This window comes from Fopius arisanus, unplaced genomic scaffold (genome assembly GCF_000806365.1).
Source record: "Fopius arisanus strain USDA-PBARC FA_bdor unplaced genomic scaffold, ASM80636v1 scaffold00001, whole genome shotgun sequence".
Taxonomy (NCBI): Eukaryota; Metazoa; Arthropoda; class Insecta; order Hymenoptera; family Braconidae; genus Fopius; species Fopius arisanus.
This window is the reverse complement of record NW_011887740.1, coordinates 2552653-2579824: the sequence shown is the minus strand read 5'-3', so window position 1 is coordinate 2579824 and position 27172 is coordinate 2552653. Positions and strand designations below refer to the sequence as shown.

Genomic DNA, 27172 nt, shown 5'->3' with positions numbered 1-27172 from the left:
CTCCGGTGATTCAAATGACTCGGGCCATTCCAATTCGCGACGTTTCTGAAAATTTTACAACTCGGGGAATTTCAATCATCTGTCGTTTGAATTTTACTGTTATTTCACGGATGTGTTCAGGGAAATATCACCTCGATGAGGTGAGATGGGGATACTTCCGTGAAGTTGGAATGATTTCTGTTCAATTCATATACTGTTTTTGTTTCTGTTGAGAGTTGAAATAGAAAGTTTGTTAAATTTTTTTCCTGGGAGAAAATTCATATTTGGAATTTTCACCGAACGATGGTTGTCCTTATTGCAAGTCTTTTTTATTAAAGGGAGAGAGAGATTATTTTGTTATTTTTCTGTTTAGAAGTTAAAGTGTTCTCCATTCGGGAGAAACGCAGAGGAGAAAGATTTCTCATGTTAAAGATAAAATTAGATGACTCGAGGATTCTATGCTAATAAAAATGAATAAACGCAGGAGTTGAAAAAATTACCAAGTGTTTTCAATTCCCCACGAATCAATCGATATCTAGATCATTCGCTGAAATGAATATCGTGGCAACAGGTCTGATATCCGGCCATTGTAAAAATTCGCACAATTAATTTCTAAACAAAAAAAAAATTTTTCTATTCCCGGAAATTGCCTACCAAAAATATTTACGAGAATCGAACCAACGATATCTACGGGTCAGCAGAAACACGTAATTTCTCATGTATCCGAGTTTCTACGTGCGCCACCGAAATTCCCACAATTACAAGTGACATTTATTCACGATTGACCCGACACAATCCCGGAGAAATCCACCGTCCCCACTAATTCCTTCCAGTTCAAATAAACACGTCATTATTCAGTGACCTCGTCACTTGCATGACGCCTGATGCTCGTATTTTCTCGAGCCATTACCACTAGAATTTTATGCTTGCCCATCAATCGCCGAGTCATTAAAAGGCTCGAGAGAAAGAGAGAGGGAAAAAAAAATCAGCACCAGTAAAAATGTAATAAAACTGAATTTGACAGGAAGCCGAGTCATACGAAGGCTAGAGGTATACGAACAATGTACAATGGTTTTGCATTCCAGCATCACCTACGGTTCAATGAATCCGATCCATCGATACGTCCTGTTGCGCAATTTCGCCCTCTAGGACCACACCAATATCAACAGATACGCCACACAGTGGAAAAAAATTTGAAAAAAATTACCTCACAACTTGGGTACTCAGTGACATTCCAGTTTTTATCAATTTAACAGAAATCCAAGATAAATTCTGTAACGAGATGGCAAAGTGGGATAAACTGACTTTACCCTTTAGTAAAGTTTTCGAAAATATCTACGAAATGAAAAGAGATAGCGAAATTTATGTGAAAATAATTTTTGGTGCCCACAATGAGCTCTGCAAACATCGTTATAACAGAAATTTTATTATCTTGGTTACTTTCGGAGATATTTCTGAAAGACTCGCCCAAGAGCTGTGGTAACTTATCTCGTTTTGCCAATTCGCTGCAGAAAAAAGATTTGAGTAATGGTTCTGATATCTTATCGATTGTATGATTTAAATCAAATTCAGCCATCAATTTACGTATTTTTTAAAGGTACAATATTCTCCATAATCAAGAAAAAAAAATTAAATAGAAATTTTTTCATTTTCTCTTCTATTTGCTGAAACTTTAATTTTAAAGTCCAAATCGCTGAAATGATTGACAATCGAAAAATTTCGCCATCTATTATTGTGAATTCCCTATTTAATCGGCCATTTTCAAAACGTGTTATTAAATTCGCATTATTACCGAAATATCAGTAATTCCTTGACGCGAAAAATTAAATTTTCCCAAACACTCGCGAAGAGTTTTTGCTCCAGATGAGTAACAATCCATAAATTAGAAAATTAAAAGTATCTCCGAACTAAGTTCTGCTTGATTTCGTCTCAAAATAAAATAGTAATACGCATATCACAATTTAATGACTCGAAATGGTTTTCAGAGCGCTTCACCCAATTTTCTGTCAACTCCACTTATAAATACTCATTAATTCGTGGTATTCCCATTATCCTCTAATGAATACCAACTTTCTCCGAGCGGTTGCTCATTAGGGAGCAAAAATGCGCGCCTTGAATAGGTAATTTGATCAAAACTGTACGGAAAAATTGAGTGTAAAAAGTGGAATTGTACCCAGAGAGAGAAATTGAGTAAAAATTACCAATCCGTTGGGTAACCGTGTTGTATTTAGCCATTGGGAAAAATTACCGTATGACACAGTAATGTTCGTCAACTTGGTGAAAGTTATCTAATCGTTGGACAAAAATTACCGAACATTTAGTTAATTTTTTCACCAAAGACTAAAACATAGCATGATTACCAGACGATTAGGTAGATAGATAAATAGATACGTTATTTCACTGGTACTGCTTTACAGTTTTAAATCGTTTAGGTAATTTTTATTAAATTTTGTTCTCCGTATTCTGGTGAATTATTGATTGTGGAATTGTCGATGATTTCATGTTTTTCATTTGTCTTGAAAATATGTGAATAGAACGTTATAACGGATCTCTCAACGGACAGACACGAGGCACGAGGCAGTCGAGCGCGGCCTCATGAGCGTTCGCTCTACCAACCGGATACAACTTCTTGCGTTCCAATTTCTCGTGTATTCGTTCTACCGAACAGAGAACATCCTCCAAAACCACTCACGTCGTAACCCAAATATCTTTAAATTTTTCCTCCACTAGTCTAAACTATTTTTCACCATTTTCACTGAGATTATCTCATAAAGCAAGATATGTCACTCGGAGAGAAATACTCGATGAAAAATACGAAACCCATAATTCCCTCACGAAAAATTCCGCAACACGGAAATTAGGAAACGATTAGGGAAGAGATATGTCATTTTGATTGGATAGTTATAAGTTTGAAGATAAAATTCCACTGAATATTCAACAAAATGTCCGATTTTTCAGCAACAATACATGTATATTCAATAAAATCTGGTGATTATGAAATATTCAAGTATTTTCCCTTGAGACTTGATGGGACAGAGGTGAATTTCCCGGGGAAATCCACGTCACATCTACACGTAAAAATAAAAATCAAAAGCCCGACCATAAATTTAGAGAGGAGTGGATACTCGAGTGACTTTGCGCCTCGGTGTTATCGATTTGACCATCGACCCGTGATGAGTTCGTGCATGAACGGATCCCCGTTCAGTTTCACCCGTCCTCACTCCTCTAAATCCCCAACAATATACATGTGTACGTCCTCTCCCCGGTGTCATCGTATCTCCCCGTAAATCGGAAACCCATTAAACCCCTCACCATTTGCACAATGACACGCGGTTGCTCCTTATCCCTTCTTTACTGCATCCATCTACAATTCAATAACCATTTTGAATACCCCAGAAGGTCATTTCCCATTACAACGCACAAGAATAATGCATATGTCCCCTCAATTCATTATCCCACTAATAAAAAATTTTAATCAGCTCCCGAAACTCCCTCCATTTACTTCTACATTGTTGAAAAATTTTACTAAAAAAAAAATATTTAACAGTGTAAATTAAGAAAAAAGTTTCTTAAAAAAATTGTCAAATTTAGAAAATTATGTTTGGGATTTTCAATGGAAGGATTTTGAATTTTCAATAATCCCAAATTGACAGAAAATGTATCATCATATTGTTGCTAAAAAATTGCTTAACGCCTTGAATATTCGTGATGAGTCTACGATAATTATTCGTCCAACAACGTCAGGGTGAGTTCAATGAGCAATTTCTCTCCGTTTTTTCAAATCCGAAAAATGCCCGCCCCATGATCGAGTGAACCCACCGCGCCCGGGGCAATTCCCACATTCCCGAAAAACCCCAGAAAACCCTCGTCTCCCCCAATTGATCGAGGCCAGCGGCTTTTTCTCGGCTCAGAACGTGAATAAATCCACACCGCAAATTCCCCCGGAGGGTGGGACGGGGATCCGTCGAGGAGAAGGTCGAGAAAGTAGAAAACCTTTTTCCGCTCGATAATAACATTCCCCTAAGAGTGAGAGAGACCCGATCGATCGCCCAAGAGTCACTGGCCGGGAAATGATTTGTTGATTTTCAGAGTTCCCCCACGAGACGATAAAAAGCCACCAAATCATTCCGACTATTTCGTTGAATAAAATCCCCCGCCCATTAATTCCCAGAGCACCAATCGCTTATTTTTCGCGGTTCCCCGGACTCCAAGAGATTATGAAGAAATTAAGATAAATTTAATTCGTGTATCAGAAGAATGATCGAAAACAAAATCAATACCTTTCCTCAAGAGTTCTACAGAACTTATAATTTTCATAATAATTTCTCATACCACATCGCTGAATTTTTAACTCAACTTAACCATCTGAAACTTTCTACGAAGTTTTAAATCGTGCATTGAGAGTAATATGAAAATTCCGGCGGATTCGCCCGATGAAACAAGTGAATAACGATGTAGACCGCGCGTCATTTGTTTAATTTTCCGAGAACTGCTGTAGTTTTTATCGAGAAAAAAACCGTTTAAAAATTTTTTTAACAACTCCATGGACGTAGATACATTGTCCACATCGATTAGTTCGCACAATAAAATAATAAAAAATGAAAAACTCACCTGAAGATCAGGACAGTTGTTATCCCTATGACTGGCAGCGCGAATAACACCAGCACGCCACCCCCACTCACTTATTTTATTCACTTTGAGCTTTCCAAAACCACTCACTGATAGGAATCTCTTCCCCACAATTTCCTCTCTAAACTTGTACGCCATATTAATCGGCTGACCTATCCCATGAAAAACAAAAGCACACCGCCGTATCGCACAATCACAACACAAGAAAATCCAATGATTCGCTGGTCAATCCGGTGGTCTGAGCGGTCCCATGGCTCCAATCCAGAGGAGTTGGCGGGAATTTACGGTGTCTGCCAGAATCTTCTCAACAGCTAGATGTATCCACAAGCCTTGGGCTCACGTGACGTGTTTTGAGGCCAGTTGCCACGTAAACCCGAAAACAGTGGTCAGCACCACCAGGTGAACTTCCAAAACTATTTCCACAACTCGACACTTTTTCACTTATCTCACTTATTTCGCATCCCTCACTCCCCACAATTCACCGATAAAAATCCAAAAAACATCAGGAGACGCCAGGTCTATTAGTAATGTAAACAACAACAATGGATAAATTGATGTTCTGAATTGAGTTGAGTTTGTTTGGGGATATGCACTGGGTTGTACTGGTTGGACTCGTGTGATTGTTTTTTCACTGGATCGTACGGCACAGGTGTAGAGGTGATGGATGACGGGGATATACACATGACCGGCCAGCGATATCGCGTAGCGCGCACTGCGGCCTAAAGAGGCAGGGAGGCCCTCAACGACCTCCTGTGCGCGCCCCACCCCCGTCACCTCTGCCCCCACCACCACCGCTCGGGGTGGGGAAAGTCCCGGAGTTGTACCGTGAATACCTAGCGTTTCGTTCCGTTCGGTTTAAAACTCTCGACCCAAAACTCCAACTATCGATTACCTTTTCTTTTTCAAATTCACCACACTACCGCTATTCACCCGCAATCTCCAAAAATTCAACAAACTCTCGAAAATTACAGCACTCTTACTTACAGTTCCAGGGGGGCGTTTCTTTTTTCTTCTTCAAACACTGAATTTATTATTTATTATTTTTCATTTTAATTGTCATTTTAGTCCTACACTTTTTCAATTATTTGGAATTGAGGTACTATGAGTTTTAAGTTGTAAAATAAATATCTGGTGTTGGATTTGAAACTCTCGAGCGGAAACTCCAACTATTTATTTCCTTTTATTTTTATTTTTTTAATCCCCGAAAATATTAATAATCCGATATTGAGAATACTGTTATTCTTGTTATTCTTGATTTTTAGTTAAATTTTAATATCATTTATTTTTATTTTACCGATTTTTATTTGTTGACTTGCAAAAGTGAGCGTTGATTACATAATTTAGTCCACTCCGTAATCCCCCAAAAAATTACAGCTCCACGGATTTTCACAAATAGCCCGTTCTAGTCAGCACGACTTCACTTTGAGGGGAAATAAATATCTAACCTTGTGTATCTAGTGTTGGGTTTAAAACTCCCCCCCCCCAAACTCAGAAAATCGATACCGCTTTGTTTTTGTTTTTCAGTTCCCGACACTTCTGCGAATCGCCGAGTCCTTTGTCCCTCGGGCAACATTCGTCACCCGTCTCGTGCTCCAAATATTTACTATAGGAATGAAATAATCGTTGTCCTTTGACCACGATAATTTCAGCAGAAATTCGACAATAAACTGTTCACGTTGTAGAATGCTTCCAAAAATTCCTAGAATTTACAGAAGTTGAAAACAAAATTTCATTCACTGAGACATGAAGCCATTGCCTTTCTTGTACAATAATGTCAAAAAATAATCTATCAATTGTATTGGCAAATGAAAAATTATTGAAAAAAGATGAAAATTTTTGATATTGATTTTGATTTTTTTCATTTGTCATTTTTTCATGCGTCATTTTTCCAACTTTTTCGTGATCATCAGGGAATATTCCGACGGGAATGTGTAGACACTGCACTTGAATTCTGGAAGTGACTTTTTCCACGGTTTTAGAAGGGACGAGGGGAAAGAGCCCCCGGGGCGACTCCCCCGGGGACGGCAGTGATTTTTTATAGAGACTCAGAAGGTCATCATTTTTCTAGTTGACAAAATGCCAGGGGACGCATCACGTCTCGACGCGTGCAACTTGAACTCTTGGACACGATAAACCCAGAGATAAACCCAGTGATTATCACATAAAGAACGTCTCTTGATACTAATAAAATTTCTTCCTCGTGAAATAGTTATTTCCAGGCCTAGCCTTGGAAAAAAGATCATCCCTTCTCACGCGGAAGATTGATATCCGAGGCGGAGACCAGGATGGCAAACACGTGGGGGAGGCTGACATATTTTCCATGCCTTGGCTTTAACAAAGTTTCTGGGAAAAATGTATCTTCGAATGAAGACTCCCCCCAACAATTTCCAACAAAACAAATTTACCAACAATATGGAGAATTAGGCAATGATGAAAAATCTACTAAAATATCCAATGTACATAAGGTCAAAAATGAGAAGAAATGAGACAGTGACTAAATATCCGAATTAAAAATATCCAATTCAAATGAGGTGCAAAACAAATGAATTTTTAGAAGACCTTGCACTATCGGGCGGCTAAAATTTTTGAAAATTCTCCCACCATCGTCCCGAAATTTCTCTCCGCTCCTGATGGTCACGTGACGAAAACACGAAGTGACGTCAGAGGCGCAGCACTCGCCAGCTGCCAGTCCAACATGGCCGATCAGTGAGCTTGGCGGTGTTACGTTCTCCTCCGCTTCGTTAACATCACCATTTTTTCCACCAGCAGTCGTTTATTTTGTGTTCACAATCAACTAACATGATATCATCGATAATATCCCGTCTGGTAATGTGAGTATCAATACAAACATATCATCCGATAAAAATTAAAAAAAAACACCCCCGACCATAAAATGAGCGAAAAAGCTCTAACGATTGTAAACCACGGTTGCAAAAAAATTAACCGTCATCCCTCCGTCGAGAACCCCTCTTTAACCTGAAGAATAAATTAAAAAACCGACTAATTAAATATGATAAAGTTTTCTGTTGGGAAACGTTTGACTCTCTGAGTCGATTTTCTCTCTGCAAAAATGTGAAGAACGTCACAAAGGAAAAGCGGGGTAACAATGGAGCGTTGGTAAATGAATATTGTTGGATGGATAAACTCGAGTGTTTGTGAGTGAAAAGGAACGAGGAAAATCGATGGCGAAAAAAGGGAACGGAGACGACTCCTGCATCTGGAAAACCGATAAGTGGAATTTGTATCGAGAAGCCCCTGTCAATGTCAGGGTGCCTGATGAAGTAACTAATCATTCAGCCTTCATAACATGGTATGGGTGAGGAATGGTGAGTAAACAAAGAGGATCTTTGGAGCGTGGTAATTACATGTGGCTAAGTGAAAGTGCAGGTTTTATCACGGAGAATCCCTGAAGAGTGTTGCGCAGTGAGAAGAAACGAGCGAAGGCCTCGTCCCAACCAAACCTCGGCGGATTTAATACAACTGAGCAAAACCCCGTCAAGTCTCTTGCAAAACAAACGCTCTCGGTTGACGAGACATTACATTCACTTGGGGATTAAAGGTCTGAGTCGTTTATTGTGGCATCTACGAGTACAAAGGCCTCGATACCGGACCCGGATTCCTTATCTCGTAAATAATCCTGAAATATTTTCATTCAATTTTTCCGATTTTAGGGGAGAAATTCCAAACCCGATACAGCTCCTCTCAAATTTCCGATAATTATTCCAGTTTGAGATACTGGTCATATTGAAGAAATAAATTAAGTCTTGATTGTGTAATTCTATTGACATTTGGCCGAATTTTTTCATTAAAAATTATGTGAATACTGAAAATTTCATTTTGATTATATTCCAGTGAAATGATTTTTCAATTTTTCATTAAATCGACGTGATTAGGGAAATTCACACAAGAAAGTTATTGAATTCACAGGAGAATTTTCATGTTTCGTTTCCTTAAATGAAGATTGTCGTTTAAATTTCACGAAAAAGTGAAGTTGCCTAAGTTTTTCCATTTTTAATAGAATTCGGTGTAATTTTCGGAGAAATTCGGGGATTTTTTTAGCAGTGGAGCCCGGTCAGTCGTGACCCCGTCCGATGATGAAAATGGTGATCTAGATCGACCTTGTTCTTGTTAATCCACCCGTTGCCGAATAAGGCCTATCATTAGGCACTAACCCGAGGTCCGGCCATCTAAAAATAACCAAGTCTTGGCCTCAAAGGAGAACACGGCATCTTGGCACGCGTCTTTAGAAAGTAAATCCACGGTGGATGCGACTCCCTTTATGGCGATCTGCTGGTTTTCAAATTTGGTTGGACACTGACAATTTTTTGGGGGATTATGCTGTGGTGGTACGGATACAGGAATTAGTGATCGTCCAGTTGCATAATTGAATTACGAAATAGAAAAAGTAAAACGTAGGTTCAAAGCTCTACTCGGTTATTTTTATGGACTTCTGATGAGGTTTCTCCCAGAATTCAGAGAAAAACAATTCAGTCAGCTGAGTGGAGAGAAATTGATTGAAAGTGGCCGGTAGAATAATCATCCATCAATTATTATTTCCAGACATTTTGCAATAGACCATTTTCTATCGTTGGTAGTACGGGACATTGGGTTTTTAAGTGCAGTAGTCAAATGGTTAGGTGAGATAAGTCGAATTTCATATTTTTCTTCATCACCAGGATATATCCAGAATTATCGATCTCAGAGATATACATTAGGGGACATGAAAGGCTCGAATGGGAGGAGTATCTTGAGACTTTAATCGAAGAACGAGTTTTCTGACAAACAGTTGACCGAATAGGTCCAAAAAATATCGCAATGACTTTTCTGTGTTTTCTCAAATTTTCTGAATCTTTGTAAGTTGATTGTAAAAAAAATGCCAAAAAATGATTGCCCGATAATGACATTTTAGTACTCATTAAACAGTGATAAAATGCGAAAATGCTATATTTTTCGCATTAATCCATCTCAGAATTCGTCTAAAATTTACAAAACTGTGAATTTCGAGTAAAAGGCAGAACATGTTCAAGAGCTTTTCCCGGAAGTACGACCCAACAAATTTATCCTCCATTTGTTTTCCTTTAAACTCCAAGCGATTGAGTCGGAGCATCCAGCGTCAGCTGATCGTCTACGTCACGTCGGGTTGGTGCACTCTCCAAACCCATGCACTGAATGCGTTGTCCTCTCTCTCTCTCCGTTGCATACCTCTGTTCCATCGTTATCTCGATTTCGCCTTTTTGTTTGACATTCCCCCTCTCCGAGGGTGCACGCGTCTCCGGTTGTGAACGCACGCCTTCCGCGCGGGGCGTACACACGACCCAGCCTTGGCACTCCGTGACTCATGACTACTGGCAATAAACACGCGGCTTTCGCTAACTGGAACGGTGTAACGAGATCGAGGAGAACCCAGAAAAAAAAAAATAATAATAATTCAGATAAATTGGGAAAAATCGGTCGCACAGAAAAACCTATTCCTTACGCCCACGGAAGATCGTTTTAACCAGCTCTATTTATATATAGTGAATTGAGAGATTAATTAAAGCATTGAAAATCCAGAACACTCGATCACATCCGGAATCTTGATAGTTTTATTGCCTCCATTATCGTTTTGGTCTTTCAAAAGAAAGAAAAAAACTTATTTCCTGTTTAATGACGTTAGGGATTGTGATTGTTGTATAATAAAATTATTTGCAATCGCAGCAAAAATGCCATTTATTGAAAACTTAAGCTTTTTATCGGAAATTCATAACAGAGGTGAATAACACTTCCTGTTACCTACTAAAACCTGTGACTATATTTGAATTTTTTGAAGAATATAAAAAAAATATTTCAAACATCTTTGATATATGTTCTACACATTTAAAAAATTTATGAAATTATTATATATTTTTTCCACCCATTTTTCGATAGAAAGTAGAAATTTACTTTTGCTCTGGATTATCATGGGACTTGAAAAAATGATGGTTGCCACGTTCTGGGACGAATCAGTCGTAGATGTGGTCCCAGTAACCTCGTAATGACGCTGCACTCGTTGGATCAATGCCTGGCTGGCAACAGCAGAGAACCCACCACTTGGCGATTGAGGAAAATCTCAAGCCCCTTTTCTTTCACTCCCTCCACCCATACCCTCCTTTATGATATCAGACTCGTTTTCCGACGATCGATTTTCATGACTGGAGTCTCCCCACCGGGTGCATTCCAATATGGGGATGAATTCTACCCTTGATAGCAACTGGATGACCTCGATTCGGCAGCAAATCGATTCTCATTAGGGGAAGCAAGCAATCTGACGATTTCCGTCAGGGGAAGTTGTTTCTGATGTCGCGGTTTGGACACGAGAGCTCTCAATCCAAAGAAATTTCACACTAGGTGTCGGATATTTTGCAGAATTTCTACTTCTCCAAAAAAGAGACAGGCATGTATTCCTTATTCTTTTAGATCTTCTGAATCAGATTTCCGGAAGTGTGCACATTTGTTCTGATTCATTCCTAAAAAAAATTCAACTTCACGAATGAATCGCTCCCACCGCAACCAAGATTATTCGATCTTTATTAATATAACCCGACAGTATTAAAAAAATACTGCTCTCAATCATCAACAAAAATATTGCAAACGAATAACACCGATGATTCCCTCAGTCTGTACAAAGTATAAATACAATTGCTTCGATATCCCACGTCAGAGGAAGAGAGATCATCGACCCCGGCATAAAGCCGTGAACTATCGGCTATATTTGCATGAATACGAAAAGTCACGATAACCGGAGTCTGAAAACCTGTCTACATTACAGCACGCGAACGTGACAAGGGTTTTGACTGGCATTCATCCCCAAATAATAATTAATGCGACAGTATAATTTCGCCCTTCTTTTTTTCCAGGGGAAAATTATTCATTTTATCAGAATGTCCGTTGAATATTCGTGTGAATGTCTCGTGTGAAAAACTATTCATTTCATCGGAAACATCGCCGAATCGCTTCTAGAAGGCACCTAATATAGGGTATATAAAAGAATAAAAAGGTTCGTCATGAATCTAAAATCAAGAAATGTTTTACATTATTCATATTATATATTCGACTTATCTCTCGGAAATCTATTCACATTTTATCATTAAAGGCACGTTTAACTGAAATTTAAGAATTCCAGAGATTTTCAAATAATACATACTCAGAATCAGAATTTTCACGACTTTTCCTGGATATTTCAGCGGAAATTTGGTAACAGTGAAGCTCTGATGGAAATTCAATCCATGATTGACTATTCGTCGAATGAGAATTATCCTCGGCCGGTGGACAGTCATCGTAGGTGTAGATAAAGACTGATGATGAATAAAAGAGAAAAGAAAGCGATTCCCTAGTGCGACACACTGTCGTGGCATTTGCGGTTGCGTGGGTGGAAACTTTGAAATCTTGTACAGCCATTGGATTTCCCATCGACTCACGCACCTCTCCACCGATACATTGTGCATGCGACCTGTCACCGAACAAACAGTCCCCATATTTTTCTTTTCAGAGAATAAAAGTTAAATGTGAGAGGACTAAAATAATTTTCCACAGCCTTTGTCCCATTCCCCCAAAATACTCCGTGTCAAGATAATTCTAAAATACCTCGCATTGATCCCTTTACACATTTAAAATAAAAGAAAAACCTCAGATTAAATATAACATTGCAGTAACACCCAAATTTTTATTTGAATTTTAATTCAATTAACCATATTCGTAATACTAATTTCACTTTTTACAATTGATTTCATAATTAATTACAATTATTATTTTGAACTAAATATATATTCTTCCGGGCCATTACTATCGAACTCTCGTCAAAAATTCACTTTTGATCCGTAATATTTAAAACATTTTTGTATTTGCTCCCCCTCGTATAAATTCATATATCGAGCTGATCTGTGGTGGAATAAATTATTTAAAAAAAAGCGTTCCATTGGATATTTCAATAAATGGATTCGTCGAACCCACGCGATCTGTAAATGGTGACGTCGATGACTGCGTCACAATCGCATTTTTTCTCAGCTGGCTACAGCCATCCACCCCGACGTTTAAATATAAATTCGGTTGTAAGAGTGGGCCAGGCTCTAGTCTCAGCGTCGCGACGCATCGCGAAACACCCAGGAGGAGTGCCTCCACCCCCGATTCAATTACCCTCCAGATTCTCCAACTTCTCCCTTTGCCCGTAGTTTATTTCCACCTCTGTTTGATGTGATAAAATGGTGATGTGAAACGAAGAATCTGCAGCACATTGTTATTAAAATAAATAAAAAGGCCTGCACACCAGAACCAACAGAGCTGTCTGCAGCAGTGAAGAATCAACAGCAGTGAAATTTTATTGGAGAAATGTCAGCACCTGTGCGTCGAGAGATACGCATTACCATTTTCCTCCAGAACGGCGTTATCGTCATCTACATATGACTCATTACTCCTCTTTTATCCACCCATTCATCGACTTTGACTGGTTGTCTACCTGATAATAAATAGCCCCCAAAGAGCTCTCAAGAGTGGTCATTGAACCTAGCGTGACCACAAAGACGCACAAAGGAGTCAATCGAGCGTGGATAAACTGGTTGATAGAACCACAGAATAGAAATTGAATAAAAAAAAAGTAATAAAAATTTACGGTAATTGGAACAACGAGAGAAAGTGAATTGATTCGAGAGTAGTTGGTGATTGGATACGAGTTCACGGGGGGTCAACGGGCACGAAACTTGGTCAACGACCAGATCACCGGAGGCTGGACAATTGGGGCCAATGCTGGATCATCTGCCATCAATTTTCTTGATTGATATTTGAACATACTCCAGAGAGCCCGGATCACTGCCTTCGTCGATTACTTCCTGGGAGCAGGATGGCCTGTTTCAGCCCCCCAAATCATCGTAATGCACCTGTGATTGCACCCACCGCTGAGAGATACTTGAGGAATTATCATACACCTGTGTTCAAACTAGTCACTGTTGTCAATACTGCCGCTGTAAAGCACTTGCCGTCACCCATTAAAATCGTTTACAAATAGCTGTTGGTATTTATTTCATTCTGGCAGATGAGCTTTTTATGGGGAAGCCTCGGTGCTCTCGTTATTTCATCGTCCTTTATGCCCCAGTGCACTCTCTCGTTACACAATCGTCGGCGTTGCGTCATGGTATTATAATGCTACCCGAGTGCAGTCGATCGTTTTTAGGATTTTCGCAAACAAAAAATAAGAGTTCATGGGATTGGTTTAAATCACTCAGAAATCAACTATAACATGGAAAAATGTTAATCTTTGCAGCCTGCAGCAGTCTGATTGTTGTTCACTTGATTCGAGTCAAGTTCTCAGCCTGATTCAAATTTGAATCAATACTATTCTTTTTTAGTGATGGAGTTTTTAATTGAGTAGACTGTGGTGAGTTTTCGTTGCCGTGTCGTTCACTCTGATTTTTGAATGCTCTGCAGATGAACACTCATCGAGGAATTCATCACGCTTTTTTTTTTATTATTCCAACAGGAACTTTTGGTGGAGGTTCGTCCTGAACTTGACCGGAGTAGAATAGAAAGTGATTATTGGCAGGTCTGACACATCTCAACCTCTCGGAAAATTTTCAATTGGAATTGATGGTTTGGTAATACCAATTTATATTGTTTTGTGGAATCTGATAATTAGTAGTTGCTGCTAGCCGCAGAAATTTTCAACGAGAACAAAAGCCACATTTTCCATTGCTATCCAGAGCACTCGGCTGCGCACATATTCTTACATAATCCCTCACACCCGACATTGACAATAATCATCGAATTACCTGGTAACGCAGAAGTTCGCATTAACAATGATCATTCCCATGAATCGACAACTGCTCCCCAACGCCAGTCGTCTGTGTCTCCTCGAACGTGCCTCACTTCGAGAATCCGCTGTTTGAAATTTTTCCAAATTCTTCTAAATTTTGAGATCATTATTATTCTCACCACACCTTTTCACCTGGAAAAAGTGAAAGTATTTGAAGGAACTGATCCGTTACACCATTCCTTGAATTTTAAATTGACAGTTGCCACAGATTTGCGACATTATAATATTATAATAAGATTATACTATTATTGTAAGAACCCCGAGGAACGTGTGTCGGAAATTTCCACTCTTGAAAAAAATTCCAGTGGGAAAACAGTGGACTTCACACAAGGCGGGACGAATTCTAAAAAAAAAACTTTGAGAAAACAAACAGCGGTTCCTTGCTACATCGCCCCAAAAAGTGAAGCAAAAATCTAAAAAAAAAAAGCCGTGAAGTGTGGCAGGCGTCCCCGGAAGGGGTCACCCATCCCCCCGTGGCATCGAGGTTCGCGCAAAAATAGCACGTGCAGTTGGTCGTCAGTTCCGACGAACGCAGCACTGGAGGTTCAACCCGATCGAGCCGACTGCGTAGAAAAAAAAAATTGAAAACAAAACATAAATCGTCATGATTGCGTTGACAACTTCAAAGCATCTTCATCAGGAACATTGAGGGACAATTAGACATCCGGTGGCGAGTGATGATGGGTAACGAGCGAAAGATCACGAGGAAGGGGTATCCCGGTGGTGGATCGACGACGACCGACGATTGTCGTTCTGTACTTGATGTGTGCGAAGTGGATACGCACTGTTACGATACCGATCTTGATGAGATAACAGTGTCAATGGCTCGCAGAATGAGCATAACCCGCATATTAGCACGTAAATCGGTGGCCTGGGCTCGTTATTCACTCCACAAGTTACCGATTCGCTTCACCCTGGGCAATCTCGGATGTTATGCTGTCATTCTTTCATTTGTGATGCCACAACCTGTCACTTATACTCTCATCTATCCGATTTTCAGATTGGTCTTTGGAACACTGTATCCGGCCTACGCATCCTATAAGGCAGTTCGCACCAAAAATGTCAAGGAATATGTGAGTAAATTATAGGATTTCATATTTTTTTTTAAACTAGTCGAATTGTCGTACTCTTTGTAAATGTCTTCGTTAAATTTATTTCGAAGACTATTCGTTTTGATGGAAACGATTACATAAAAAATTTTTTATCGGGAATATAATGTGAGTGATGTCTGTTTGTGGTTTCAAGATAAATTAAATATTACGAAAAATTGTTGAATTGAATTATCCTAATTTACCACTTTGTTACTACATGCTCTATAGATTTCGGAGGAAAATTCTCATTTAGGACTGGAAGAATGACAAACATGGGGATGAAATATTAAATGTAGAAATTTATTCTGACGTTTACTAATCGTGGAATATGTTGGCTCTTTATAATTTTTCCGTGACGTTGGAGTAATAAATGTCTGTGAAAAATATGATATTAACACGATAAAAATTCGCGTGTTATCCAATGAAATTTTCAGTGTAATGGAATTTTCCAGCAGAATTTCCCTTCGCGGGATGCAATTCCATAAATTTTCTTTATTTTTGCTCAGGTAAAATGGATGATGTACTGGATTGTGTTCGCACTTTTCACCTGTGCCGAGACCTTCACGGATGTGTTCTTCAGTTTCTGGTGAGAATAATAAACAATTTCGAATAGAACTGGCGCATTATGTGTTGATTATTCAAATTCCAACGGCAAGTCTTTTGGGTTCATGTAAATCCTGTAACTCTGGGGAATACCAACATGTCTAATTTTGGACGAGACGAGACAGAATATTGGCTTGGAGTTCATACTCAACTGCTTCCGTTAAGTCTCGTCCGATGTACCGAGCATGAAGGTATTCAAATGCGGGGGAATGTCGATTTAGAGGAGTATGAGTACGGAGCAAATTTGAAAACTGGAAATTGAAATCAATTTTTCCCTGAAGTCCATCTCGATAGAAATATTTAGAATTATTGTCCCGTTTATTTTGAGAAAATTCTCCTCAATTCCGTAGCGAAGCGATAAGAACAGTTCGAGGATTTTCTGCCTTGCCTTTTTCGAAATTATCAGTTCCTTCACTTTTCTGACAAATTATTAATTTCATCACCGCGAAAAAATATATCGTTTTCGCATTCTATTATTTAATGACTGCAATGAAATTCATTAATTAATTCGCACAAATTAATAACAGAAGAACATTTTCGGAAGAGAACTCTCCTGTTTGAAGTCTCCTGTGAAATTTACCTATTTGGATTTAAACAATTTTTCCATTTCGTTATTGAATTCATGAAGGACTCTGCAGTCACCTTAATTTTCGTTTCCCATGTCAAAGGTTTCCATTCTACTACGAAATCAAGATAATCTTGGTTCTGTGGCTATTGAGTCCAGCGACAAAGGGTTCGAGTATTCTCTACCGACGTTTTGTCCATCCAGCCTTGATCAGACGTGAAGCAGAGATCGACGATGCCCTAGCTAGAGCCACCGAGCAGGGATACACAGCAGTCCTGCACCTAGGAACAAAGGGTGTCAACTACGCCACGACAGTACTGATGCAGACAGCAATCAAGGTAACCAGCCCCAAGCCCTGACATAGTTTGAGAGTACAAAGTAATGCGTTGTTTTTGCTAGAATAGCCTCATGAGCCTTCCACACACCATATGATTTAAAAATTATTCTTTTTTTTTCTTTCAATTGATCCCCGCATTTTCATTAAACCCAAATCATCGCCGATCATCGCAACTATTAACAAAACCACTCATGGTTAATGCTTGGATCACCACAATAACGATAAACAAATAAAAAAAAACAATAAGAATTTGCCGAATGCACTGCTGAATCCTCAAAGCACGAGTCCACCAGAGAGCCAATCAGAACCGGCGGTTTCTAGCTTAGTCAACCAACTGTCACCGAAGAAAAGCAAAACGAAGAAGGACAGCGTGGAGGGTATTACTGGACGAAGTCAGAGTGACTCTACCAAGGATACCACTGATAGCCCAGTGATTGTGGTTGAGCCATCATCAGACGACGATGGCCATGATGATTTTGTTTTCAAGGAGGAGGAGAGCCCGACCGTCGAGGAGTTCAAGGAACCTGAGAAACCCCCCAAACAACGTCGTATCACACGTCGTAGAGCCCCTGTATCCCCCAGGGATGGCAGACTACGATGCTACGATCCAGATTACAGTGATGGCACTGATGCTTAATCAAATTTCTGGATCAAATGATAAAATTTTCTATTAATTCAAAGACTTAAGTTCATTCGTCAGTTCAGTCAGGCTGAACTGCTATCGAACGCTCTTTAATACGTCTTTTTACGAATTTTTGTACGGTAGAGTAAGAATAAAGGAGTTTTTCCGATCATTAAATTTGGTGGAGCAGAATCGTACGGTTCGATAAGACTGAGGCAATGAATGGGGAATTTAGGGAAATTTTTTGGCTATGAGATTCGCTGACGAAGTGATAAACGAGATGAAAAAACTTCTTTGAAGGAAAAAAATTGCTTAATCCTCTTGTTTGGTGAATCGATAGGTTTCGAGATGAATCGATCGAGCCACGAATAGGTCAAGGATAATGTGGTTTATTATCTAGGTGAGTTTATGGGGAATATCTCGGAATCTAATTATTTTCAGGACTTCTTTTATCAAACGGATTCAGAACTACATGTTTCTATACAAATTTCGATGTTTTTCGGCGAGATGTTCCACGGAAATTTACTCGGTAATTAAATCAATTTGTTATCCTTTACCTTTTATTCACCTTTGGGTCATTAAAATCGACTTATATGAATCGAATTTATCACGTCGTTGGTAAATTAAATTATCGGTGAATTAATCCATGTCTCGTACTGAGTTTATGCTCTTTGAAATAAATTTGGGCTCAATGAGTGATATATTGTCGTAATCATGTCGTGCCACCGAGTGCCTTTTGTAACTCAATGTGATAGCTTTTCTGAGTAATCCTCATCACTTTGTAATAGATAATCACGATGTCATCATGTTACCAATTATGATTTATCCAACGAATTAATTAAATCATCAGTTATCTTTGATCATGTAATTTATATAACTGGATTGTTGAGTGATTAATGTAGGTAATAAGTTTTTATAATCCAAAGATGATTGATATCGAATTATAACATAAAAAACGAGAATAAACCTACTTTTAATGTCATGCCAAATGACTCTGTTTAATCATATCGCTTACTGCTTTGATTACCTTATTTAGCAATTTATTATGAGATCGAGATGATCTATAAAGGGGAGACGGCAGTGAAATTTGAAAGCCCTCAGAAGAGATTTCTACATCTCCAGCGAGTGTTGAGACACGATGGGATATAACATTTGTCCCTTTTACAGTGAGAGAACAATCTACTTTTCCCACAAGATTTATTGACGCAAGAAAATTTACGATTCTACCAACAGACTTTTCATTTTTCAAAATTTTCATTCCTTACTGTTCCATTTTTTTCCTTTCTCTATTCCTAATTTCAGTTGATCTGATTTCTGAGCGGGAAATTTATATTTCGTGTCATCAGTAATTATTTTCATCATTAAGTTAATAAAGTAATTAGTTAGATCACTTATTTACACTTTTCTATTAAACATTGAAGACAGCAACGCAAAACGTTATTTTTTGTGGTTCTAGGTGAAGCACTTCGGTAAAATCGATTGCTGTCGTAATTCCTTATTTATCCTAACAGGATGTAATATTCAAAATAAAAAATTAAGATTTTGGAATACTCATCGATTTTATGCCAGACATGAATGAAAAATAACGGTTTTATTATTTATTTAAATTAAATATTGCCGATTGAGTTGCTAATTGTTATACAAATAATCAAGTTTCACCGCGGTCTCCTCTGAATGATTGACGATAATAGCACTGTAAATAGATGGACCTGGTACAGACTGAATTAGATAGAGATTAAAAAACACTGGCCCCTGTCGCAGATTGATATGCACCAATTGTTAAAGCACTCACAACTAGAGACGTTACGAATTCTAATGTGCGCCTGGTGATGGCAGATAACTCATTAACATTTTTATTTCGTTGGTAAGATTTTTTTTATTTTAGTTTCAATAATTTTTGTTCATCAATGACTGAGGAACCTTTGGAGTTGGATAATTAAGTGAACGATTGCCTGTGAAATTTTTCAGGGCGGAGGAGGATTAGTGCAGCAGCTGAAAAAGAGCTACAGTCTGAGTGATTTGACGGGTGAAAAGGAAGATGAAAATAGAAATACATCGGCGATGCATGACGAGACAGACATGACAGGTACATAAAAACTTTGCGGATTGGTCGAAGGTTTTTCACAATTTAGCATCGGGAAATTAATTATTATCGGGGATTTTCAGGGGAACCTCGTCGGAGGGAACACCCGGGAAGACGTGGCTACAGTCCTAGGAGGACGCAATCCAATTGCAATAGGGTGGAGATGTACTTTTCGGAGGTGGATGTCGATGTCAGGCAACCTAGGCCTAGAGATCCAATAGCTAGTTTAACGTGAGTGGATTTTCATTTTCAAGAAAATCAAATCTCCTTCAAATTATATCGAATCAAATTAAATATTTTACGAATTAAATTTTTTTCACCTTTACCTTTTTGATAAATAAATAATCAGCAATTTTTTTCACGATATATGTTTTTTTTTTATCAATTCCTTGTAAGAGCCTGAAAATCGAAGTTTCTTACTATTTCGGAGAAAATAGGTGGGAAATTGTTTGATCTTGAAGGATTGGGGAAAAAGTTAAATTCTGAAAATATAGAGAAACCAGCTATTTCACAGATTGTTTATGTATTATTAGAAAGTTTTTAACAATGCGGAATTCAGTTTTATCTGGAAAATTTTAAACCGCCGATAGAAATAAAATTCGAGCATTCAGTAAAATCCTGTCAAGATTCCCGTAGTAAATTTTGATAATTTATTTCCAAAAGGAATATTAGGTCATCGGACGACATATCCAGTGGGTACAGCAGTGGTGAAGCTCTGCAACCGCATCGCATGACTCCTCACACAGAATCCCTCATGAGGACCTCAAGTGTAGGTGCGAGAACGAGGTCATCGAAACCCCGAGCAGCCGCGAAGAAGGTACCAGAGGTTAGTAAAAAAAACTCCATTCCTCCCCAATCCCAAAAACCCAGGAAAAAATGAAAAAGTTCAACCCCATACACTCACAAAAGAAACCATACAACAATATTTTTATTGACCTATTGATATTAACCAAAATAAATAAATTAAAAATAAATCACTGAAGCAGTTGTCAATTGGCAAGTTGATAGTACTCTGCATCTCTCACTGAAGATTAACAAAAGGTAAATCTGTTATAAAATTTTTTTAAAAAGAGATTCTTACAAAAAAAAAATTGATGCCGCGGTCTCAGCTCTCATTACTTGGCAGAAATATATTTTAATCTGAATGTCAATGAAATTTCTGGGATTTGAAGGATGAAGAGGATTGGGAGCTTACCGCGAGGGCCGAGCCCCCCCACACCCTCTCCGAAATAAGTGCGAAACAAGCCCTGGAGCTTTTGTTCCTCCTCTCTCGAATAAATCTCCCTCACAGCTCGTCCGAGGCGCGGGTGACTGAGATCCATGAAGACTCAACTGACACGAAAAGCGAAGATGCATTCTCTGACGCCTCGTCCTCGATGGGACACGTGATGATTCACGAGGAGATCCTAGATATATGTGAACTCGATTCCGAGGGAACTGACACATCGGCGAATAGCGAGAAGCCCCTGGCCCTCCCAGAGTCGACATCAGGAGTTCCAGAACTTCTGGAAAAAACTGCCAAAGAACTCAGTCGAATAGATATGACGAAAATAACCGAGGAAATATGCCAGGAGAAGATGTCCGAGTTGAAAAGACTCCTGAGTACAGCCCAGAGTGCAGTCTCGAGTCTAGGCAACTCCCACGAGGACCTGACAAAGGAATCGAGACTTCAGGAGTTGGAGACTGAAATCCCTGAGGTCTGGACCACTCCCAGCCCTTCGCGAAGTGGTTCTGAGGGAAAGGATCGAGCCGGAAAGTACCACAAGAAACCAGCACCCAGGGCCCCCGTGACTATCCATGGGCCAGAGGGAATCCAAGCCCTCAGGGCTACTCTCGTCCTCCAACCTGGTACTGTAAAGACCCTCACGCATGTCGATAATCCAGAAAATATATCTGCTAATCCCACATCATCGTCAAGCACTAAAAAAAAGAGGAAGGTCAAGGACGGCCTCTCCAAGTTCCTGGCGATCCCAAAGAATTTTTTCCATAATTTTCATAAGGATCAAGACGATGTCTCCGTTTCCACCAGGTCGAGGTCAACCAGTGTTGATTTCCAGGATGATTACCTTGATTTAGGGTCAGGTGGGAGGACTCGGGGCACTGACACTGATGGTTCGTTGGGTTCATGTCAGCAATTGCGTGAGAGTGGAATGAGAAAAACCTGTATTTCGAAGGGACGATCTTCATTCATCACTAATATTTCTCCATCTAACTTTTAGATCTCAGGCTTTTTGAGTTGATAAATAGCCAAGTTCCTCATACAGTTCAGTTTAATTGAATAGCCATAAACGATGAACAGTGCGTAATTAATATATTATTTTTGTTATTGCCTTAAATAATTGTCTTTCATAAATGAAGAATCGAATAGTTTCCACCGCCGAAAAATGTATTATTCTAGAATTATTCTTGAATTTTCAATTTTGAGAATGAAATTAAGCGTTTCAATGGTTTAAATGGTAATTAAATTCCAGGATAAAGACCTTGATAAAATAATTAGATATTAAATCGGAGGAAAAAAAATTGTGGAAGGACTTGGATATTTTTGCCCGTTTTAATGGTTTTGTTTTCCTCTACGTGTGATAACTACCAGAGCAGGAAGCATAACGGAAGTTGTTCGAGCTTGCCATTCTGTTGTCGCAAAAGTCCACTTATTCGCCCAAATAAAAACAAACACTTGATAGACTCCGTCTTTTAATTTACAGATCACCAGCTTTGCGACCCTCCCCCGGAGCAAAAAGACATCCACGAAGAAGAAGGTGCCATGAGACACGAACAGCCGTTGCATTAGGGAAGAGGATGGTTTGCTCGTATCAATATGAGCAGTTCGTTGCTGATAATTCTTGCTCTACGCATTGAGGATCGCACAAATTACGGTGGGATCAGCTGAATAAATCCAACGGCCAAAACGCGCAATTAAATTTTTCGATATAAATATTTGCCATTCGAGTTCAACGGAGCTAGATCATCCGTGGGGATTTTTTTTATTGATCTGATCGGTTTTGTTTGAACACTACGCTTTATCAACATGCAATATATGCACTGAGGGAAAATCCAAATGAAATATTTCGGCTCATTAAAACGTAGAGGCATGTCTAATTGACAGGAATTTTTTATCAGTGCATATCTTTATACCAACGATTCATGCTTTGTACTGTAATTTTTAATGGATATGTACTACACCCAAAGAAAAAAAATGACTCATGAAAAGGAAAATTAATTAAACAAATTTTTTTCGTCAGAAGTCATTTTTTCTCTGAGCTTACCGAGTGGGTAGAAACTACAAAAAAAAATGATGGAGAAGATGAAGCATTGAGGGGGTGGCTTTTCTTCTGATTTTTGTGTGAAGATTGATGGAAAATACTTGTGATATGTTAGCCGAATCGAGGGATTGACTGGATACTCTAAAAAAATAGACGAAAAGGGCTCTTGATGATTCTAGTCAGCTCGAATTTTTCGAGGGTCAGCGAATAATTAGATAGCCGTTATTTCTAAATAAATATTTACGTGTAAAAATGATTCATTCGAAATACGAGAGTTGTGAATAACTTCTTCTACTCGTTCTTTCATTTTGGCTGGAGATGCGTTCATTTAAAATAATGGAATTTCTAATTTTTCTATCGAAAAACAAATTTCGACGGGCGGCCTTCGTAATTTAGTCGCCAAGTAATCAAGATGGAGCGATGTTTAGTTGAATATCGATTTATACACAAAATTATTGATTTTACGGTGAAATATCAGGAAAACTTTTTATTGAAAATTGAATCAACCAGAAAAAATGTCTCTTTATGCTTCACCTTTAAATCGAGAGTTTTCTAGATAAATCGATATTTAATAATGCTCTATCACTTTATTACGTCGTTACTAAATTAATTTTCTTGTCTTTGCTGCTCGTTAATGACCGCATTCATCCAGAGTTTATTGTTTCGAGTGAATGATAACAGGTGTGGATGAATTATCGGAGGTTTTGACGCACAATTTTTATGTTCTCGATTGAATGTGCAAGGAAAGTATTTACAATGCGTTGAAAGAACTGAGTGTATATATTTTATGGTCGTTCCTGGTATCGTTTATCCACGTTTAAATGTGAAACATGAACATATTATTGATGAAATAAAGAAATAATGAGGGTGATTTGGGTATTCGATAAAAAAAAACCACTTGTTGATTCAACAATTGGGTATTCTATGGACTTTATTCGATGGATCATTGAGGGAGAACGATAATCTCTGCAATCATCACCATACGTATCGTTAACATATAGGTTTACCTAGAAATCATTTTTATGCATAACTGCAGGTTTTGGGAGAAATTAAATATCGAGTTGTGAAAATTAATATTAAAATTGAAAAGTATTACGATGAAGTATGACGATAATTCTCATTTTTTTGTGAGAGAAAGTCGATTGCGGAAAATAAATGACTAGTGTTCAGCCCCTTCGCGTAGGAAAAGATTTCATAGAAATTTCTTCTCTCGAATTTTCCATGTCTTTTCTTTTCTATTCATTAAGAAAATTGAATTAATTATTTGGAGACTATGTCAGTAGAACAAATTATGGTAGGAAATCAAATTTCTATTCAATGTTCCACTAGAATCGGATAGAAGTTGATAAAAAGTTCAGTAGAAATGCAATGCAATGATCTAGCAAGATCATAAGGTTTAACTAAAAAGTGAAAAAAAAGCGTTGGATTTTCTGTGGAATTTTTTCAAACGTGTCAGGCTTCTGGTGCTACGAAAATTTGCTTTATTCATTTTCCACGTTTTCGTTTTGTATATGTATAAATGTTGGCTATTAGGCGCGTTACCGATAATTAATTAAGGACATAGAATATTAAGAATTGGCAAACCATGGGAGGACAATTGAGACGCGAATTTCCAAGATGTGAGTGAGATGTTGTGTTTCTCGAACTTGTGTATTGAATATAAAATAGGGAATTATGATCTTTACTTGTGGCGTTTCATTTTCCCACTTGCATCATTCGTTATCTTTGTTATCAATGATTTTTTATGCCCTCGAATCTCAGCTGATATCATCTCATTGAAAAAAATAGACAACTAACTTGAATCAAGGCTTCAATCAATTCTGCGAGGGAGAATTCAGTTCTTGCCTTCAGGATATTAGATGACACTGGAAATTGATAAGACCTAGTGATAAGGTAAGTATGAAAATTGGAGGTTATGTTCATATGTCATCCTTTGGCCAATTCAGTCTTCTTTTCCGGACAACAAATCACATACTATCGCAGTTTATTTACAAATGTTTAAAACGAATATCTGGTTGCTCTAATTAATTTAAACAATCCATTGAATTATGACTCGAAGTTTATTGTTATTAACTAAACTATTCAGGTAACATGGCAAATGTTAATTTAAATAATAAAATTGAGGGAATTATGGTATTAAAAAATGTGTTTTTTTTAAATGAATTATTCTACAGAATTTCCATTCTTCTCAAATAAATGCAAATAATTTTTATTCAGAGCTCAACAATTAGGTTCAATCAGACTCTCATCCACAATAATGAATCCATTAGTGGCAGTGTGTCAAATGACATCCACAGCTGATAAGGAAAAGAATTTCGAGGTGGTGCAAAATTTAGTGGTTCAAGCTAAAGAAAGAAAGGCACAAGTGAGTCTTGTATTAATTTTATGAAGAAATTTAAAGCAATAGTACCACTTCAGAACTAATGGTTAATCCCCAGAACTATTGATTGTAGGAGAAAAATAAGTTTTATATGCTTCTATGTTAAATCGATAGGCTTTCAGATGAATAATTATTTTGGTAGATAGCATTCTTCCCCGAAGCCTGCGACTACCTAGCAGACAATAAAAAAGATATTGTCGCCTTCAGTGAAACTCTGACTGGTCCCACTGTCTCAAGGTACAAAGCTCTAGCTGTAGAGCATGATATTTGGCTGTCTCTGGGTGGATTGCACGAACGCCAGTCTGAGGGCTCACCAAAAATATCCAACACTCATGTCCTGATAAATAATGAAGGATCAATCGCTGCTGCCTACAGAAAAATTCATTTGTTCGATATGGACAACAAGGATACAGGGGTGAGACTCATGGAGTCGGATTATGTGGTGCCAGGAGGTGAAATAATTCCTCCAGTTTCTACGCCTGTTGGAAAAATCGGGCTAAGCATTGTATCCTTTACGTTCCCTATTTCCTTTAAAAATTTAATTGACATCTCTAGGAACTTTGAAAATTTTTAAGGTGTGATTTTTCTCTGAAGTTTTCCTCGTACAATGAAAATGAAAATAAGCAATTTATATTGAAAGGAGTTTCGGTTATTTATTATGGAAATTGCATTAAATCTACTCAAATCAGTAACTAATGAAATTGCATCACTTTGATTAGTCAATACACGACTGTTAATGGAGATTAGTATTTCACTAAGATATTACTAGAAATATCAATGATCATTACCAATCTCGGCGATATTTACATCTTCTTAACAAAAATGTAGTGCTACGACATGCGCTTCCCCGAATTATCTCTGACCCTGCGAAAATCAGGAGCAGAGGTGCTGACATTTCCATCAGCATTCACTTACCAAACCGGAGCTGCCCACTGGGAAGTGCTCCTCCGAGCTCGTGCTATCGAGACCCAGTGCTATGTAATCGCAGCAGCTCAAACAGCCACTCACAACAAAAAGCGCACCAGTTGGGGTCACGCCATGGTAAATAAAAACAACTCGGATTGAATCAACACCACGTACTTCAGTAGACTCTCGTTATAGTCGCGTGCATGAGGTTGTAGGGGAAGGGAATTCGCAGAATCCGATTATATACAGCTATCTCTACTACTACGATCCAAAACTGAATTTTTCCATAGGAAATTCGAATACGAGAGGAATTTATTTTTCGGCTTTATTTTGCCCCAAATTTGAGAACCGACAAATACGCGAAAAAAGAAATTGAGAAGAGATGCGACTATAACGAGAGCGACTTTAACGGGATTCTACTGTATTCGAATTTAAATTTACAAATGCACATCGTCGTACTTTTCAGATTGTTGATCCCTGGGGGGCTGTGATAGCCCAGTGCGCAGAAAAAACAGGTATTGCAGTCGCAGAAATTGATCTAAATTTATTGGAAACAGTTCGTAGAAATATGCCGTGCGAGAATCACCGGAGAACAGATTTATACCCCTCGATGAATGCCAGTTGATAAATAGGCGATAAATATGAGAAGCTATTCCATAGCGAAGTGGTAAAGGTGAGGATAGAAAAATCCATGTGAAGTAACTTTTTTGTAGTTCATTAAATTTCGGAAAAAGGAATCTCTCAATATTTCTCCAGAAAATCAATACCTCTCAATGAGTCAAAATTCAATGAACTGGAAAATTCCCACTCACTCATTCAGCTCCCTTTATCCCTTCGCCGTGGTTTCTCGGTGACAAATAAAATTAAGAAACAAGATGAATAAAATTAATTGAATAG

The 27172-nt window shown here is 38.3% G+C and overlaps 3 protein-coding genes and 1 long non-coding RNA gene across 7 annotated transcripts in view; 2 read left to right on the top strand and 2 right to left on the bottom strand.

The window, feature by feature from the left end:
- Window positions 1-5662, bottom strand: part of Kdm3 (Lysine demethylase 3) — a 121309-nt gene extending 115647 nt beyond the window's left edge. Inside the window, exon 1 of the mRNA XM_011316496.1 lies at window positions 4591-5662. Coding sequence (XP_011314798.1) covers window positions 4591-4746 — 156 coding nt within the window. The 5' untranslated portion in view covers window positions 4747-5662. The remainder of the gene's footprint in view (window positions 1-4590) is intronic.
- Window positions 5663-7300: 1638 nt separating this feature from the next.
- Window positions 7301-22957, top strand: LOC105273805 (uncharacterized). 2 transcript variants are annotated; one of them, XM_011316451.1, is made up of 9 exons: window positions 7301-7439; window positions 15429-15501; window positions 16026-16105; window positions 16791-17025; window positions 19615-19732; window positions 19813-19960; window positions 20393-20555; window positions 20902-21577; window positions 22432-22957. In XM_011316451.1, the coding sequence occupies exons 1-9, from the start codon at window positions 7408-7410 to the stop codon at window positions 22515-22517; spliced, it is 1611 nt and encodes a 536-aa protein (XP_011314753.1). In that variant the 5' UTR covers window positions 7301-7407; the 3' UTR covers window positions 22518-22957. The 2 variants fall into 2 exon arrangements, with proteins under 2 accessions (XP_011314753.1, XP_011314746.1); XM_011316444.1 differs by having other exon boundaries at window positions 20902-21841.
- On the bottom strand, window positions 10300-11950 carry LOC105273797 (uncharacterized). Its single transcript, XR_892942.1, has 2 exons — window positions 11771-11950; window positions 10300-11093 (listed from the first exon to the last, which is right to left on the bottom strand). It is a non-coding gene; the product is annotated as an uncharacterized lncRNA (long non-coding RNA).
- NitFhit (NFT-1 protein) lies at window positions 22953-27164 on the top strand. 3 transcript variants are annotated; one of them, XM_011316483.1, is made up of 6 exons: window positions 22953-24608; window positions 24751-24882; window positions 25207-25354; window positions 25512-25874; window positions 26198-26410; window positions 26742-27164. In XM_011316483.1, exons 3-6 carry the CDS (start codon window positions 25247-25249, stop codon window positions 26898-26900), a joined length of 843 nt encoding a protein of 280 aa, XP_011314785.1. In that variant the 5' UTR covers window positions 22953-24608; window positions 24751-24882; window positions 25207-25246; the 3' UTR covers window positions 26901-27164. The 3 variants fall into 3 exon arrangements, with proteins under 3 accessions (XP_011314785.1, XP_011314776.1, XP_011314767.1); XM_011316474.1 differs by having other exon boundaries at window positions 22953-24882; XM_011316465.1 differs by lacking the exons at window positions 22953-24608; window positions 24751-24882 and adding an exon at window positions 24896-25075.
- Window positions 27165-27172: the final 8 nt, after the last annotated feature.

Coding starts and splice junctions, on each gene's coding strand:
- LOC105273805 (XM_011316444.1), top strand. CDS start 7,408: ATGATATCATCGATAATATCCCGTCTGGTAAT. Junction 7,440..15,428: donor ATAATATCCCGTCTGGTAAT/GTGAGTATCAAT, acceptor TCCGATTTTCAG/ATTGGTCTTTGGAACACTGT. Junction 19,733..19,812: donor TGACGAGACAGACATGACAG/GTACATAAAAAC, acceptor GGGGATTTTCAG/GGGAACCTCGTCGGAGGGAA.
- NitFhit (XM_011316465.1), top strand. CDS start 25,038: ATGACTCGAAGTTTATTGTTATTAACTAAACTATTCAG. Junction 25,076..25,206: donor TTATTAACTAAACTATTCAG/GTAACATGGCAA, acceptor ATTTTTATTCAG/AGCTCAACAATTAGGTTCAA. Junction 26,411..26,741: donor CCAGTTGGGGTCACGCCATG/GTAAATAAAAAC, acceptor CGTACTTTTCAG/ATTGTTGATCCCTGGGGGGC.